At 39.4% G+C, this 17,310-nt stretch overlaps 1 protein-coding gene across 4 annotated transcripts; it reads right to left on the bottom strand.

The window, feature by feature from the left end:
• Positions 1–5,866: 5,866 nt before the first annotated feature.
• LOC311301961 (GTPase IMAP family member 8-like) lies at positions 5,867–15,784 on the bottom strand. 4 transcript variants are annotated; one of them, XM_084427415.1, is made up of 4 exons: positions 15,735–15,768; positions 14,511–14,543; positions 7,522–8,412; positions 5,867–7,074 (listed from the first exon to the last, which is right to left on the bottom strand). In XM_084427415.1, the coding sequence occupies exons 1-4, from the start codon at positions 15,748–15,750 to the stop codon at positions 6,290–6,292; spliced, it is 1,725 nt and encodes a 574-aa protein (XP_084283541.1). In that variant the 5' UTR covers positions 15,751–15,768; the 3' UTR covers positions 5,867–6,289. The 4 variants fall into 4 exon arrangements, with proteins under 4 accessions (XP_084283541.1, XP_084283539.1, XP_084283540.1 ...); XM_084427413.1 differs by lacking the exon at positions 15,735–15,768 and adding an exon at positions 15,391–15,657; XM_084427414.1 differs by lacking the exon at positions 14,511–14,543 and having other exon boundaries at positions 15,391–15,784.
• Between the last annotated feature and the right edge of the window lie 1,526 nt (positions 15,785–17,310).

The raw sequence follows: 17,310 nt of genomic DNA, 5'->3' as shown, positions 1-17,310 counted from the left end.
CATCCGGAATACAGAATCCCTGACAACATTCAAAAGACAGCTGAAAACCCACCTTTTCCATGAGCACTTAACCTAAGTAGCAAAAAAGAAAAAAAATACGTTTCCTTTAAAACCCTCGCTTATCGGGCCTATGCTACTCTGACCAATGCCTGAACTTCGTATTTTGAGCACTTCTTGCGTTATTTCTTGCCTCTTCAAGATGACTCGCTTAATAGTCCTAATTTGTAAGTCGCTTTGGACAAAGCGTCTGCTAAATGACTAAATGTAAATGTAAATGTTCAACATGTTACTGTTAAAAAAACTTGCACATATATTAAATTGATCTCTATTACTGTACATCAGAACATTTTAGAAATCAATTAATACTAGTAGGCTACCATAATGTTAGCATTATTACAGTCTGAGAGAGAGAGAGAAGACGCGTCTTTCGTGATGACGACTCACTTTCTTTCCCGCGAAAGACAATTTCGACTCACTTTCTTTCCCTTTCTTTTGACTTAAGACAATAACATTTCAATTATTCTTACAATGCATTGGCTAATATTGCAATAATGTGGCTATTTTGAAGCACGATTGCGCATTCAACAACGCAAAATTGGTATAAATTGCGATCATTTTGACACAAAACATAATATTGCGATCATTGTGACACGATTGCGTTTTGCATACCGCTCTCCAGACTGTTTGTTCTATATAGACACAGGCCTACACACTTTTACAATCGGACAGCGTTTCAATTCACCTAACCTTGGACTGAGGGGAAACCGGCGATCTCGTCTCCGGAGAATATCGATATGATGAAAATACAAAATAGCTGCTGATGTATCTTAGCAATATCGTATCTTTCGGGGTCTATAGTAAACACCACATTATCAAGCCATATCATGCCCGAATTGAGTTTTGAACATGCCCAAGCTGGTTAAATTTTAGCAGCATGAGAGATATGCATGAACGAAGGCTAATCTATAACACGGTGATTTCAGTTTAAATTTGATTAATTGTGCAGCCTTTACTGATGTCTCTGATGTCATCATCTCAGATGTTTGTTGTTTCAAATACCCAACAGAGACACACAAATAGGTCTCTGTTTAAGTTTTTAAAGCATTTTCTCAGATTGTCCAGCGTCAGCCAAGTGTCGATTTCGGAACTGTCACATCCATAACGGAAATCCGTCACGTCCGTAACAACGTTTTTTCCTCATAAATGAAAAAATGAAAAATAAAAATAAAAATAATTCATGTTCTGTAGAGAGCCAACACTCATCCCTTCGGTTGGTATTATTTCTTTTGACTTGTCCATTTTAATTCACAGAATTTCTACAAAGTATGTTGTCTCCCACAAACTCACGTCTTTTTTTGTCACGTCCGTAACGCACGTGTATTTCCCTCATATTAAATATAATCGCATGTGTAGACTGATATTTTTCTAATGTCTGGACTCCTTTATTAAGTGAGTATGGACATATACAGATGTTTAAATATATTGGTATTAAATGCATTTTCTGAGAATTTATATTTTACGTTTTGAATGCAAATGTCACGTCCATAACGCTGGAATTGCTCTTTAATCAAATAATTAATTGCTTTCAATAGGGCTGGGACACTTTTCACTTCTGGGACTGTTCGATTAACAGATGAAACTTCATTAACTGCATCTGTAATATGTTGCCAAGCTTTGGACATGCCACATTTTACATTTTGTGTACCAGAATATACAATAGTTTGCTTAAAATGGTCATTTAGACAAACTGAAACACATTTAACCAACACATCCCTTTTGTCTGCAAGCAGTTAAAAAGCAAACTTCTCATGTACAACTAGGGTGACCACCACCATCATCCTCAGATGGACTCTTTGGGCAGTTGATAAACATGTATGGTAGTTCAGGGGATAAACGTGGACATTTGCAGTCAAATACCTTTGGTCTCTGATGTATCCGCAATTGCCAGCCCTTTAATAATAATAATAATAATAATACCTTTTATTTATGGGCGCCTTTCAGGGCACTCAAGGACACCGTACAATATAAAACAAGGCAATAAAAACAAGGTATACAAAGCACAAACTACACATCAAACAATCATATCATTAAAAGCAATTCTAAACAGATACGTTTTTATCTGAACTTTAAAATTGGAAATTGAATCCATTTGGTGAATATGCAGAGGTAAAACATTCCATAACTTAGGCGCCACACAGATAAAAGCTCTACCACCAAAGGAACTCATCTTGAAGTTTGGAACAGACAATAAGTCTGCAGAAGATGATTTCAAAGAACGCAGAGGTCTATACAAATGAAGAAGATCTGAAAGATATTGAGGAGCCAAATTATGAGGAGCTTTATATGTAAGGAGTAATATTTTATAATGTACACGGTAACGAACAGGAAGCCAGTGCAGTTGGTAAAGAATGGCATCGCAGATATTGTAGCTGTCAGCAGAATTTAAATATTCCTGCACTGTTTGTCCCACTGCCTGCACACCCTGGCCTTCAGATACTGTGACATGCACTGTAGCTGTGATAAAGAAAAAACAGTTCATAATCCAGTTATGCGTTTCCCAACCCTAGTCCTGGAATACCCTCAATACTGCACATTTTTTACATCTCTCTAACAGACCCATCTGACTCTGAGGTCTTGGAGTTTCTACTAATGAGCTGATGAGTTGAATTAGGTGCATTTGATTAAAGTCCCTGTGAATCGGATCTTGCAACCGACTTCAGTGCTGTGACGTATTACTGAGTATTGAAAAGGGGTTTTACTTTAGCTCCTCCTCTTTATCCATGGCTCATAGCAGACTGACGGTTGGAGGGGCGTGGTTACGGATATTCAAACTATTTGTGCTAACAAAGTAAATATGTTCCATTTTGACTTAAAGGAGACATATGCAGTGATTGGTGTACACCAGGACCAGGGTTGGGAACCACTAATCCAGTTTAACATAAGCTAAAGCATTTGAAGTACAATTTATGAGCTAAAAAATCTGGCTAATAATACATACTGTATGGAGATATTTTCCCGCTGTCCTCAATGTCTGCTACATAAATTTGTTTTCTTGCTGATTTGTCCCTTCGGAGAGGGTTTTGAAATGTATGAGTGTATACATGACTCATATAGATGAGTGTGTAAAGGCAGGGTTCCCTTTTGGGCGACAGGGGCCTGCAACTGGTGTCAAAACTTGTTCTTTTCTTGTCCCTGACACCGCAACTGATCCTCTGTCTCTCATCAGGGTGGTCTGAAAATGTCCAGATTGATCTGGAAAAAATGTTTCTCTTGTAATTTCGTCCCCTAAATAAAAACTATCTGGCTCAACCTAAAGAGAAGGATACAATAAAGTTATTGTAGTCTCGTGTAGCTAGACATTCAGACTGATGGCCAACGGTCCCGTCTGAGGCTAAGACTCCCTATATACTACTTTGTGAATGTGATTCTGCCACGTTTTCCACTGACATGCCCCCAAATCGTAAACTTGGGGCTTAAAGAAAATCCTGAGCTTCACACTCATATTTACAACTTGATTGCTATTTATTTCAAATACAGTTTCTGAATGTTATTTACACATAAAAAAAATATGTATCAAGTTATTTCATGATCAAATATATAGTTCAGTGGAAATGTAGGCCTATATTTACCGTAAGTTACGAGGCAAAAAAGTAAGATTCAACTTTAACCTGACAAACAGAAATGAATTTCATTTTAACAAAAATTCTGCCTACGAATTTGAAGGCTGATATTGGCCTGGCAATGAAGATAAAAGACTGCATTATAAGGAGAGCTCTGCCTTACGAGCAAATGGTGCGTTTACAGGACACCACTGAAAACAGAAAAGCTTTTGTGCGTTTTGGCGGTTCATTAACACGACCACAAGGTTTTGGGGGCATGAAAACACAAGCTTTTGTAGTGCAAGGTTGAGAATGATCCCATTACCATATCCATCCATGTAAACAACAAGAACGTGATTTTGTGAACGAGCATGCGTATTACATGTTCGCGGGATGTTTCTTGACAAAGTGACATCGCCAACTACGTTACTGGTGTAGCGTGCATAATACAGCATTCTTTTGTCATTTTTGCAGATCCGTGTGAACGGGGATACGTTTGACATGTTTGTTACGACTGGCTGCCTGCACATTCACTGTCCTCACGGCTGCGGCAACTTGCGCTCGCTTATCAATGCATTTAAATTCGCGCCTACAGTATCTTTGTAGAACTTCAAAAAAAGAAAAAAAAAGATGCTGCAGCCAATGAGCAGCCGGCGGGGGCTGGCTGCAGGACGACTCAACCTCCACGGACAGTTTTTAATGTTTTATCAGACAAAAACTACTCAAGAATTTGCTTTAGTATAATTTTCGGGACAATTAGGGCCGGATTCGGGATTCGGGACAACAGCTTAGATTTCGGGACGTCTGGTCACCCTAATCTCCGTCTGAAGGTGAGCCTGTGTTTTACTCTGTTGCCACCGATGCCTCAAACAAGGGAAATAGAAAAATGTTCCCAGTGTGCGTGAGATATTTTTCTGTGTCTGATGGAGTGCGGTGCAAGTTACTTGACTTTTACAAAGATAATGATGAAACTGCAAATGGTATTCATCGAGCTCTGAAACACTTCCTGAAAATGTTTACCAGTTATTGAGCAGTGCCAACAGTCACATTTTGAAAGCTAATTGCCCGGCTCACATAGCTCATAATACCTGCAAGCACGCCTGTGATCAGCTCTCTGTGGATATTGAGTCACTGGTTTTAAAGATCTACAGCCACTTCTCAGGATCGGAACTGCATGCATTTTTTGTCTTTGTTGACATTGAGTGGCGTGAAATTCTGCGTCATGTTTGCACGCGATGGTTGTCTCTTCATCCAGCTGTTGATCTCTCACCTCATACTTCATGTCCCTTGGGGAGACCTGTCCTGTGGCACTGAGGAGGATTTTTGAGGAAGAAGAAAAAACTGCAGCTGCTGAGATTTATCTGTGCTTTTTCCACAACGTGGGGTGTGTTTTTGACACACTTGTTAAAAAGCTGGAGGAAACAAAGCTCTGCATCACAGATGTTTACGAGAAGGTGGGGAAACTCAAATTGAAGATGTTTCAGTGGAAATAAGACAGCTTTTTTGGATACCAGACCCAAGCAGCTGATGGACAAACAATTGTCAGCACAGAGATCAAAGCAGAAAAATGACTTTCTGAAGTTGATTATGATTCTGTCATTGCATACATTGACAAATGGTTTGATTTCTCATCAGAAAATGTGATGATGAAACTAAAACCAATGGACCTACATGAAGAGCTCTGCTTCACTGACCTGGAGCAGGTGGTGGTTGCCCTCAAAATGACACAGACAGTGAGTATGGACCAACTCTATGAAGAGTTTTGCGCTAGCAAGGAAGAAATAAATAAAGCCACACAGGATACCACAAAATCCACCAGTGAGAAGTGGGTTGCAGTTTTCCAAAATTTAGGGAAAGCCAATTTGATCAACATGTTCAGGACTGTCTCATTTGTCCTTAGTGTGCCAGGCCCAATTCCCTTGTAGAGAGAATTTTCTCTCTGATGACCATTAAATGGTCAGACTCAGAAACAGATGCAGCACAAAGCTTATCAAAAATGAACTTCAAATATCTGTGAACTGTGACCTGTCATGTAAGGACTTTTCTCTGGCTGCACAAAAGGACAAAAGACTGGTTGAATCGGTCAAGAGCAGTCAAAAATATCTGGAAAAAGTAGACTCGGTGAGCAGAGGCATGCCCCTCTTTTCTTCTTTTGCATTAAAGCTCGGAGCCCTCCCTCCGGACAGCACGCCATATACGCATTAAACTTACCCATTTAAATTATATGTAAGTGTGAACTCGTGAAACCAAATACGGCGTACTATTTATATAAGATAATATTTATTGAACAACAATATTTGAATTAACAACAATAGCCATTATAAAATACAATAGGAAATAAACACAAGCAAACAATTCAGTCAAACGTACAAACATCACTCTAGTACAGGATTTAAGTGAAATATAGCCTAACTACAGAGTTATGAAACTTAATTCTCCCCTTAACCAAAATTGACATGCTCAGGAACAAGTAATAGATTAATAATACCAAAAATCGCCTGTTTGATATACCCCCAATTAATTATATCTCAAGTTTAACCACTATCTACATAAGAGCCAGCAGCAAATTCCCAAAGGACTGGCCGAGATGACATTCTCTGCGGGGGCATGAATCATCTTTCAGTGAACGGAATTAGAAATTAGTATATGAAGATTTGGCCTTTGTTGTTCAATCAGATTAACTATGGCCCTTATTTTCCTTTTACTATAGCTAATGTTGCTATTGCTGCTGCTATTCCTGTTGCTGCTACCCTTGCCCCTCCTACCCCTCCTACTATTGCCCCTCCTACTACTACCACCCCTCCTCCTATCACTGTTAGTGCTGTTTGCCCGTAGTCTATCAGTTTTTGTTTAAAAGCCTCTTGTTCAATCCTTCTTTGGGCCTCTTCAAATATGTCATTAGTGTAGTGCTGTCCTCCATTGATCCTCACCATTTCATCAATCTTCTGCAGCAGTTCTGGGACCTGAGAGCGATTACTCGTGTCTTCGTTGTTGAATGAGTGAAATCTGCCACCGCACTCATCAACAAGAGCCTTGAGATCATTACTTTCACTGATATATTCATCTAATGAAAGCCCCTTCAGATGATCAGTGTGAGTGAACAGAATGATGGTGTGATGAGAAGCTTTTTCTCCAAAGTTTTCCTGGATCAATGTCACAGTTTTCTTCTCTTCATCTGTGAATCTCACACCCAGTCTGATGACCAGCAGAAACACATGAGGACCAGGAGCAGACATGTAGATGCACTTCAGAATCTCTTTCTTCAGTTCTTCTTCACTCATTGACGTATCATAAAGTCCTGGAGTGTCGATCACTGAGATGGTTTTATCCTCCTCCACTGCAGTCACATGTCTTTGACACTGTCGAGTAACAGACTTAGCAGAACAACCTTGATTAAACACAACGTTGCCGATGATGGTGTTTCCTGTTGAACTCTTTCCTGATCCAGTTTTACCCAACAGCACAATCCTCAGATCTGATAAAGAGAGAGGAATTAAAAATGTTATTTACACTTTAAGAATTATAATAACTTAGCATTTTGCCTTCGCTCAATAGGGGCCCTTTACTCAGTGGGCCTTAAGATGACTTAAACTGACTAAAGATAAGACACAACAAGTATATAAAATAAGTTAATTAACATTATCTTAATTTACCCCCTCAACAATTATTTTCCCATCAAAGAACCAGGGTTGCAATTGTTTTGAAAAACCTGGATATGTTGTACGAGGTCATCTAATTTTAGTAATGGTAAACCATTAGGATAATTCATGGCCAGGTGGTTCTTTGCCTCAATATCGTGCTTTTTTGTTTGCCTCCAATTAATGCACACCGAGCCATAGCTTATCGCTTACATGTATATCATTTACCTTTTTTTATCTTTCAGAATTAAAAGAAATAAAACCACAAATGGCTAAATATTTACCCAATTTTATGAGCGAACTTTCTCTAGCAATCTTCTGTATCAGTCCTTCCATCTCTTCCTGACTTTCCTTCTGTTTCCTGAGATCTCCCTGGTCTGCAGAATCCTTCTCGCTCAGATTCAGTTTGAATCCACTGCTCTCCTCACTAACATCCTCTTGCTTTCTCTCATTGTCTCCTGACATTCTGTCTTTTTTATATTTGTATTTAATTTCTCCCGCTGGATTTATCTCTCTCTTTTGCTCTTGTAACTCTCTCTTGTCCTGTTTTTTCTTCACTTCTTGTTTCATTTCCTCCTTCTTCGGGTAGATCTTATGGCTGTAGTTCTGTCCTCCATTGTTCTTCATCATTTCATCAATACTCTTTAAAAGCATTGTGATCTGGTAAGGATCACATTCACTTCTGCTGTTTATCACATGATATCTTCCCTCAAAGTATTTCAGCAGCTCTTTAATATTTTCACTCTCAATGATTTGAATCCATTCTTTACTGGATATTTTTTCTCTTCCAATAAACAGCACCATAGTGAACCTCATAGCTTGAGCCCCAAAATTCTCCTGGATTTGCTGCACAACGTTCCTCTGTTCCTCTATGCAAGTCTCCAGGTTGATGATGAGCAGGAACGCATGAGGAACAGGATCGGAGAGATACAGGCTCTTCATCATCTGCTTCTGCAGCTCTTCATCAGTCAGTTGAGGGTTGAAGAATCCTGGAGTGTCGATGATGGAGATGTTTCTGTCTTCTACTCTTCCTCTCTGTATCTCACTCTTTCTGGTTCTGCTTTCTTTAAATGCCTCTCGACCCAGTATTGCATTTGCTGTTGGACTCTTTCCAGCGCCAGAGACTCCCAGCAGCACAATCCTCAGATCCATTAAATCATGTTGTTCATCAGGCTCTGTTGAGAACGTTTTTTGAAAGAATTAAGATTAAGTTTAAGAATAAGTTTGCTTTTATCTAATTATAAAATTACCTTTAATCATGTTGACAAAACCATACAGTCATTTTATATTTAATTACAATGCTTTAGTCTATGGTTTCTGATTGAGTGTTATCTGCTCATTTTAGTGGGAACATAAATGTTGATCTGTCCAAATTTAACAGTCATTTGAGCGTTAAAACAGCCATGTTGATCTGCTTTATCAATGCAGAAATGTTTTCTGAAAAAAACTGCAATTACTGAAAAAGAATCAACTTAACAAAAGTCAATGATCAAGAGCCCAACTAAAGCAAACACTGATCACCATAATGGACATTAGGAAGCAACATAACATAAACTGGTGACGAGTTGTGTAGTCCTGAAAACTTTTCACTGCATCGGCGAGTGAACAGCCGGTGTTGATCAAGTTTAAAAAAAAAAAAAAAAAAAAGAACAACCATGCTGGAAACAACTAGCTAGTGAGCTAGTGTTAGCTGTTAAGAAGTGATGAGTCGGTCTTCTTCCGAAGAGTCTAACGTTACAGTGCAAGCCACCAGAAGCAGACACATCATGGCTGGAATAATGACAAGCCTGGAGATATGGACTTTGACGATATTGTGTTGCAGGCCCATTTCGCTCCAAAGCTGCAAGTGATTGCGGAGAGACTCCGGTTTCACAAGCGAAATCAGGAGGAAGGGGAAATAGTTGTACAGTATGTCACGGTATTAAAAAAACTTTCGGAACATTGTGAGTTTGGTGCTTACTTGGAAGACGCACTAAGGGACAGATTTGTTTGTGGACTTAAGAGTGAAACTGTGCAGAAGCGCCTTTTGACGGAGAAAGATCTCACTTTTCAGAAAGCAGTCGATTACGCTGTATCTGCAGAGACAGCAGCGCGCGACATTAAGTGGCTCGCTCAAAGTGAACGCGGTGTTTTCCCAAAAAGTGTGGGAGGAAAGGAGGAAAGGCCACACTAAGCGCATGTGTAAGATCAAAGCCAAAAGCAGCCAAGACAGAGAATGGAAACAGGAAGTGGAAAAACCTGAACAGAAAGGTAATGCAATTAAGCGCAGTGTAACAAATAGATAGAAGAGAATTTATCACATTGAGGCAAGAGGTGATGAAAATGAAAGTGAGGAAACTAAATCTGACACTGACTGTGAGTTGGGACTGTATTCCATGTCGCAAAAAGGGAAATATTCACGAATATCAATGCTGCCTGTAGTAAATGGAAAGAAAATGGAGATGGAATTGGATACAGGGGCTGCTGTGTCGTTGATTCCTTGGGAACAGATATCATGCTCAAGACATACACTGGTGAGCCTTTGGCACCAGAAGGGGTCACCAAGGTGCAAGTAAAGTTAAACAAGCAATGTGCTGATTTGCCCTTGTATGTAGTTAAAGTTGATGCACCCGCATTGTTTGGTAGAGAGTGGCTGAGAGTTATTAAACTGAACTGGAAAGACTTAAAGGTGCTGTATGTAACTTTTTTTATAAAATGAATCCTTTTTTTATTGCCCGTCTGTGAAGGGGATGTAATCACACATTACAATGATCCACTTTTCGCGTTTTGCTATTACCTCTGAAGGCCAGTATTCCTATTTTTATGTGAAGTCTCCGGGTCGGATTTTCTGCGAAATCCACCGGATGTGACGTGCATGCGCGCTCCCGAGCCTCTCCGTTTTCTGCAGCTAACGACATGGAGTCTGATAACGCCAAAAAACGACCTGCCTCCAGCACAACACAGACTCAAACACAAACTCCCAAAAAAAAAAAAAAGTATCTGCTGAAGCTCGTCAGGCCAAACGTCAGTCGGATCGACTCAGGACGAAAACACGGATCAACATTGGCAGAGCGTTTGAATTATGGAGAGACCTCCGCTTTGTTTTAGGTATAAAAACAGACCCTGAGTTGGCTTTCATCCTTTTGGACAGGTAAGCTAACAATACTTCAAAGCATGTAAAATATATTGTGATTTTGTGCTTTAGTTGGCTCAAGTTAGACATCAGTAGTTTGCCAGCTAACGCCGACCATTTGCTAACGTTATCTGATGTGAAAGACTACAGTTGTAACTTTATTGCTTTTCACAAGCACGAGCGCTGTTGTTGCAATCTGAAACATCACCGCTAGAGGCCGCTGGATCCTACATACAGCACCTTTAAAGACTGTGTATGCAATTGAGCAAAGAGAGAAAGACAACTTGGAGACGGTGTTAAAGAGACACTGTTTTCTCTAAAAATCTAGGCACAATGACTATTAGACCTAACAGTGTACCCAAATTCTGTCCACCACGTAATGTGCCATATGTTCTTAGACCTCGAGTTGAGGCCGAACTAAAACGACTGACTGAGCTTGGGGTGATCTCACCAGTGGAGCATAGTGATTGGGCCACGCCCGTGGTGCCTGTCAGCAAAAAGGATGGCACAGTGAGACTTTGTGGAGATTTCAAGGTCACCCTCAACCCAGCTTTTTGCGTGGATAAGGATCCAATTCCACGCAATGAGGACCTTTTTGCCTCTCTAGCAGGAGGCCAAAGCTTTAGTAAGTTAATGCCTTACTAAATTAAGTTAATAGTAATTAAGCCTTACTAAGTTAATAGTAAAAGCCTATCTACAGATGGAGGTAGATGAGAAGTCTAGGGAGCTGCTGACGATCTCTACACAAAAAGGGCTATTTCGTTTTAACCGGTTACCGTTTGGAGTAGCATCATCATCCACCTTATTTCAGAAGGCTATGGACCAGGTGCTTCTCGGACTGCCTTTCACACACTGTTACCTGGACGACATCCTTATCAGTGGTCCTGACGAACAGACTCACCTAAAAACTCTGGATGCAGTCCTGGGCAGGCTTGAGGAACAGGGCCTGCATCTCAAGTCAGAGAAGTGCCTGTTTTTCCAGGAGTCCGTGGAATACTTGGGCCATATTACACCTTGTCTGACCCCACCTTGTCTCATGTCTTAGAAATGGTGCAGGTGAAGAGCTGTCACCCTATCTGTTGCTTCAGCATGATCTCACAATACAACAGGGATGCCTCATGTGGGGTGTGAGAGTGGTCGTGCCACCTAAACTGCGCCCCTGGGTTCTAGAAGAGCTCCACTCAGCACATCCAGGTGTAGTGAGGATGAAGAGCTTGGCACGCAGTTATGTTTGGTGGTCCGGCATAGACTCTCAAATTGAGCTCCAGGCCAAATCTTGCCACTCCTGTCAGAACATACAAAAAGAGCTAGGGCTTGCGCCTCTACACCCTTGGATGTGGCCCTCCAGTCCTTGGGGAAAGGATACACGTGGACTTTGCAGGTCCATTTGAAGGACATATGCACTTGGTCGCTGTGGAAGCACATTCTGAGTGGCCTGAAGTGCATATCATGGACAGCACCACTGCCAGCATGACCATTCAAGTGCTCAGGGGCCTTTTTAGGCGCTATGGCATTCCACACATCCTTGTGAGTGACAACGGACCGCAATTCTGTGATGAAGAATTCAGTGCATTCCTGAAGTCCAATGGAGTCAAACACATCCGCTCAGCGCCATACCATCCTGCCACCAATGGCTTGGCCGAAAGGTTTGTGCAGACGTTCAAACATGCCTTAAAAGCGTCCAAAGGCACAGCACGAGACATACCGAAAAACACCCCACATGCAACAACAAAAGAAACACCGGCTATGTTGTTTCTCGGACGCAGGCTGCACTCTCAACTGGATTGCCTGAAACCCAGTGTTGCTGGAGCAGTACACAGGTCCAGGGACGTGCACAGAGGGGTTGCTTAGGTTGCCCGGGCAACTGCCCATATGCCCTTCTCGACTCACATTGCCCTTCCGAGGGGAAAAAAATTAAAATAAATAAATCGTACAATGGATGCAGAATTTCACGTAGGCCTAGATAAAAAAATAAAAAAAAATATACAAAAAATAATAATAATAAATCGCAAAACCTCATTGACTTCCATTCGGGCACAGAAAGTGAAAGTCAGTAGGGAAAGGGCAAACTCTGTTTACGTGGCTGCAGCGCTGCACGCAACCGGCACCTGAGCTGAGCCTGCATGAGCGGCCCTAGAAGGAGATTGTCGCGGTTGTCGGGTGAGACGACTCTACGTTGTCGGAAAAGGTGAGTTTGTGATGTATAACAAACGAACGATCATCATCATCAAGTTTTATGAAATGAATTAAAATCTTCATAAATCCAGGCTGAGTTTGCCACGTTTAGCCTAAATAATCAGACAGATAGCTTGCAGACAAGCAGCCTAGGCTACTTTTTTTTTTTTTGGTAGGCATTAGGCAAACTAAGCTACATGTCTTCTGATAGTTAGTTTCTCACATTTCGTTTTAGCAAGAAGAATGAATGATGGAAGTAATGCTTCACATTAATTATTTTATTCAAAATGGTTAAATGCCTAAATCCTATCACTATTTTGGGTATTGTTTGAAGCCAAGATGCCCACTGAAAAGAGGCGGATTCAGGAGAGGGAGAGACAATTCAGGGAGGCAGCAAAGGGCAGCACATCACTGCAAGGTTGGCTGCGAAAAAGCCAACCAGCAGATGAGACAGAGACTTTGCACTGTGATAAAGATGAGATGACATGACACTGTGTAGGCGAATTGATTAATTAATCAGACTCATATTTTAGCCTACTAAATGGCAATGTTTCATTACATTACATTTAAGATGAGGAGGAGCAGTCACAAGCCTCACAAGTGTTTTGCTTCTATATTTTAATAAAGACCCTGTTATTCTCAGTCCTTCATATAGGCCGTGAGGTTTTTTTTTTTTTTTTTTTTTTTAGGTCAGAGCAACTGCCCCTCAAAATTCCTGTGCACGTCCCTGCACAGGTCACAGGATGCCCAACAACAACGGCGCCAACGTCACTCTATGGCCAGACAGTTTGATGTTGGGGAGCCAGTCCTTGTGCGTGATTATAGGAAAGGGGAGGAAAAGTGGGCACAAGGTGTGGTTATGGAAAAGACAGGACCGGTGTCGTACAAGGTAAATGTGGGATCACTAGGGGTATGGAAACGCCATGTGGACCGGATGCTGACACGCCCGGATCCAGAGCCTCAGCAGACTGCAGTGAACCTTCCTTTAAGCCCACAGGTGTTACTACCTCAGAGTGATAGTTGCACCACACTGCACCTTAATACACCTCCGCAAGAAAAGAATGATGATCAAGTTCCTGAGATCACCGAACCATCAAAAACACACCAGTCCACTGAACCATCATCTACGGGACATACCCATGCAACAGAGACTGTGAAACGCTATCCTGTGAGGATCACAAAACCACCAGTACGTTACCGTTATTAGTGAACAGTGATTAGTTAACAGAGGGCTGTAGTACAGTTTGAGTTGTGGGACATATTGTTTTAAACATACAAGTTATACATAAAGTAAGATAACTCCTTATTTTTATTTTGATGTAAAAAAAACTGTACAAATGTATCTCTTATGTTGTGCACGGAAAAGTGTATCATTTAGGTTGTGTTAAAGAAAATATATTTTGTGTTAATGGACACCCTATCTTAGTGGGGAGGAAATGTTATGTAGCTAAATGTTGTGCTATATGAAGAGTGACCACTAGGGCGCATCAGTGTTCTGTAAGTGGTGGAGTTCTTGGATGTAGATAAACCAGATGAAGAAGTGACTAAACCAGCTAAAATGCGTGTGAGTGTTGCTCTGTGTGCTAATATAGAATTGTTTATATAAGACATTAGGAAGCAGCAAAACAGTAGGGATATATGGGTAAGGACTACATTTTGGGACAGGAATGTTATTCCAGGATTAACAAAATATGTTGATCCAGGGACATGTCTTACTTGGCAAAATCACGGTGACCATGCAGGTCATTCACTTTTTCTGCATTTTACTTCTGCACTAGCATAATCATTTACTAATGTCCTCATATGCCACATATTAACATACAAGACAAACAGAAAACCAAACAAAAACATTTAAAGATTCCTCACATGAGAAGAGAAAAATCAAACACTGACCAACACTGAAATGCTCATTAAATATCCTAAAACATCAGTAATGTAACTGATAAAAGTTTCACAGTAAAGAGTCGAATCATTTAATGGACTTACTGTTGAGGAGATGAAAATCTGGACTACTTCTGCCTACCACACACACACACACACACACACACATTCTGTTAGAGTATCTGGTGAACATTAGGTATATCAGAAAACAAGCTTTTTCACTGATGGATTAAAATAGAACATGACAGAAAATAACACAAATATCCCAAAATCTGTTTACAGCTGCAGACCTCTTGATCTTCTATTATTCATTTGTGCCTATTTGTGTTTGCGTTTATTTATTAATGTTATTTAGTGCATGGTTTTGATCTAATTTTAAATGAATGTTTAAGAGGAAAAGAGCAGCTTGATTGTCAGAATCATAAAGAACATATTAGATGTTGCTGAAGATTTCATCCATTTAATACAAGGCCTGATATATTTCTGTGCCCTTTTTTGAGGCAAACAATGATTTTAATACTTTTTTTTATAAGTGGCAGCGATACAAAAACACTCAGTGCCAATGCATTATGTTTGCTTCCAATTTATGCTAAAAAGTCAGTAAATGTTAACGTTAATGCAACCTGCGTGTGCATGGGCGTAGCACAAGATCCCGGGTAGAAATATAGACAGTCCTGATGGGCTTGTTGGTTGTTCCTCAACCCTATATCTCCCTCAGTATCTAATTTGAGATATTATAGTCTATTAATTTAAAATTAAACATGTTTTAAATTAGGCTATTATAATGGTGTGTTGTATGCAAACAGCGTTTTTTTTATTTAGCCTTTACCTCAGATTGCATGTAACTTTATAACCAAACGATCATCTGAAAGTGTATGTTCTGCTCTTTCAATGGGTTGTCTCGGCATTTTAGCACTAACGATCGCGGAGATATTCAAGCAGTTTAGCACTAAATATTTCGTGTTCTAGTTTGTAGGCTACTCACCTTTCTTTGAAAATAATTGTTTCCCCTCATTTTGTTTTCTTGCCTTCTCCTGTCTTTCCTTTCTTTTTTGGTGGCCTGATTTGGCTGTCTTTGAGAAAGACATTTCTACAGCAGAAGTTTGCGCTCCACCAGATGCTCAACTAACTAACATAAAAAAAAAAAAAATGCGTGTAGAATGGACTAAACCATTTGGCGCATTAGCAAGGGGTGATCAGTTCTTAAACGCCCCTTGAAATGCGTAATTCATAAATAAATCATTGCTTAAGCAGGAAGAGATTTGATTCTGATATAGACACGTTTAACATGTAATATTTTACATATTTACATATTTTGTCAAACCTTACCAGCACTCTTCGCCATTTTGTGTTCAACGTGGACACGGACAGACAGAACCGAAAGTTAAAAATGAAAAAGAGCACGAAACGAAACTTACGGTCATTCTGAGGACATCAGCGCCACGATAACAGTCTCAAACACATCTATCCTCGTACGCATTGATCCATTTGGAGCGTTTCAAAGTTTAAAACCAGGTTAATGTCAAGTTTTTTTATTAAAAGGATCCAATTGAAATGATAGATAGATAGATAGATAGATAGATAGATAGATAGATAGATAGATAGATAGATAGATAGATAGATAGATAGATAGATAGATCCTGACTTTTTGTTAATATGACAGAAAATCATATAAACACACACACACACACACACACACAGGCATATATATATATATATATATATATATATATATATATATATATATATATATATATATATATATATATATAAGCACATTTTAATTGCAGTAGTGATATCTGCCTCTCTCAATTAATTTTAAATAATCGTTGTGATATTTGCCTGCTAGTTATTTATCCTGAAACCGCTTTTTTTTATTTGACTTGCGTTATCTTGCATTGGTAACAAGTCCCTACTAGCAGAGATGGTCTATGGAGATGTGAGGGTTTGTATCTCTTACCATTGGAGAAAGCGTAACGGCTAACACTAAAAACTTAATTGTAATTTACTACATATTTAATTCATTACAATTATATGTTTACCATCATTCATTAAAAAGTGTTATATCATCATCATTAGGTACACAGCAGTTGACACAACACTTAATGTTTTTTTTTTTTTAATTCACAACACAATATAACACCACATTTATAATTAAATTAATCATTTTGTCTTTAATTAAAGTATATAATGTCAGCATCATACTGTACATGCAGTTATAATAGTCATTACAATTCAAGTCTTATCATAACTGGTAAAACCTGAGAGTCAAAGAAAGAAAACATCAGTATTTTACCTTCTTTAGACCATATACAATATCACTCAATATTACTATTAAATACTATGGTAATGCCACAAATTACTATGTTGTGACCAGTGGCGGCTGGTGAAAAATATCTTAGGTGGGGCTGTTTCATATTCGGTCAGTTTCAATAGTCCTTCCTTCAATTCCTTAACCTATCTTTGTAAAGCGACCTTTGGTGTTATTATAACTAATAACCACCCATTCACAGTTTAACACAAACCAGTGCTCTGTGAAAAAGTAATTATTTAATGCCAATATTTAAGGCATATATTATACATATTTTTACAAGACATATTTTATATATATAAAAAAAGTGATTAATTAATTAGCTAATTAAATAAAAAAGTATTACCCGCACATTTTTTTTTTGTGATTTTTCAAGCAAATATTCCACAAAATGTACAGTAAATAGCAAACACAGTATTTAGGGGATAGCTCACCAAAAATGAAAAATTAGCCCATGATTTACTCACCCTGAAGTCATCCTAGGTGTATATGACATTCTTCTTTCAGACGAATACAATCAGAGTTATATAAAAAAAATGTCCTGGCTCTTCCAAGCTTTACAATGGGAGTGAATGGGTGTATGTCTTTTGAAGT

Source organism: Rutilus rutilus (genome assembly GCF_951802725.1).
Source record: "Rutilus rutilus genome assembly, chromosome: 1".
In the NCBI taxonomy this organism is placed as follows: Eukaryota; Metazoa; Chordata; class Actinopteri; order Cypriniformes; family Leuciscidae; genus Rutilus; species Rutilus rutilus.
The sequence above is the reverse complement of the archived record's forward strand: the minus strand, read 5'-3'. Positions and strand labels throughout refer to the sequence as shown.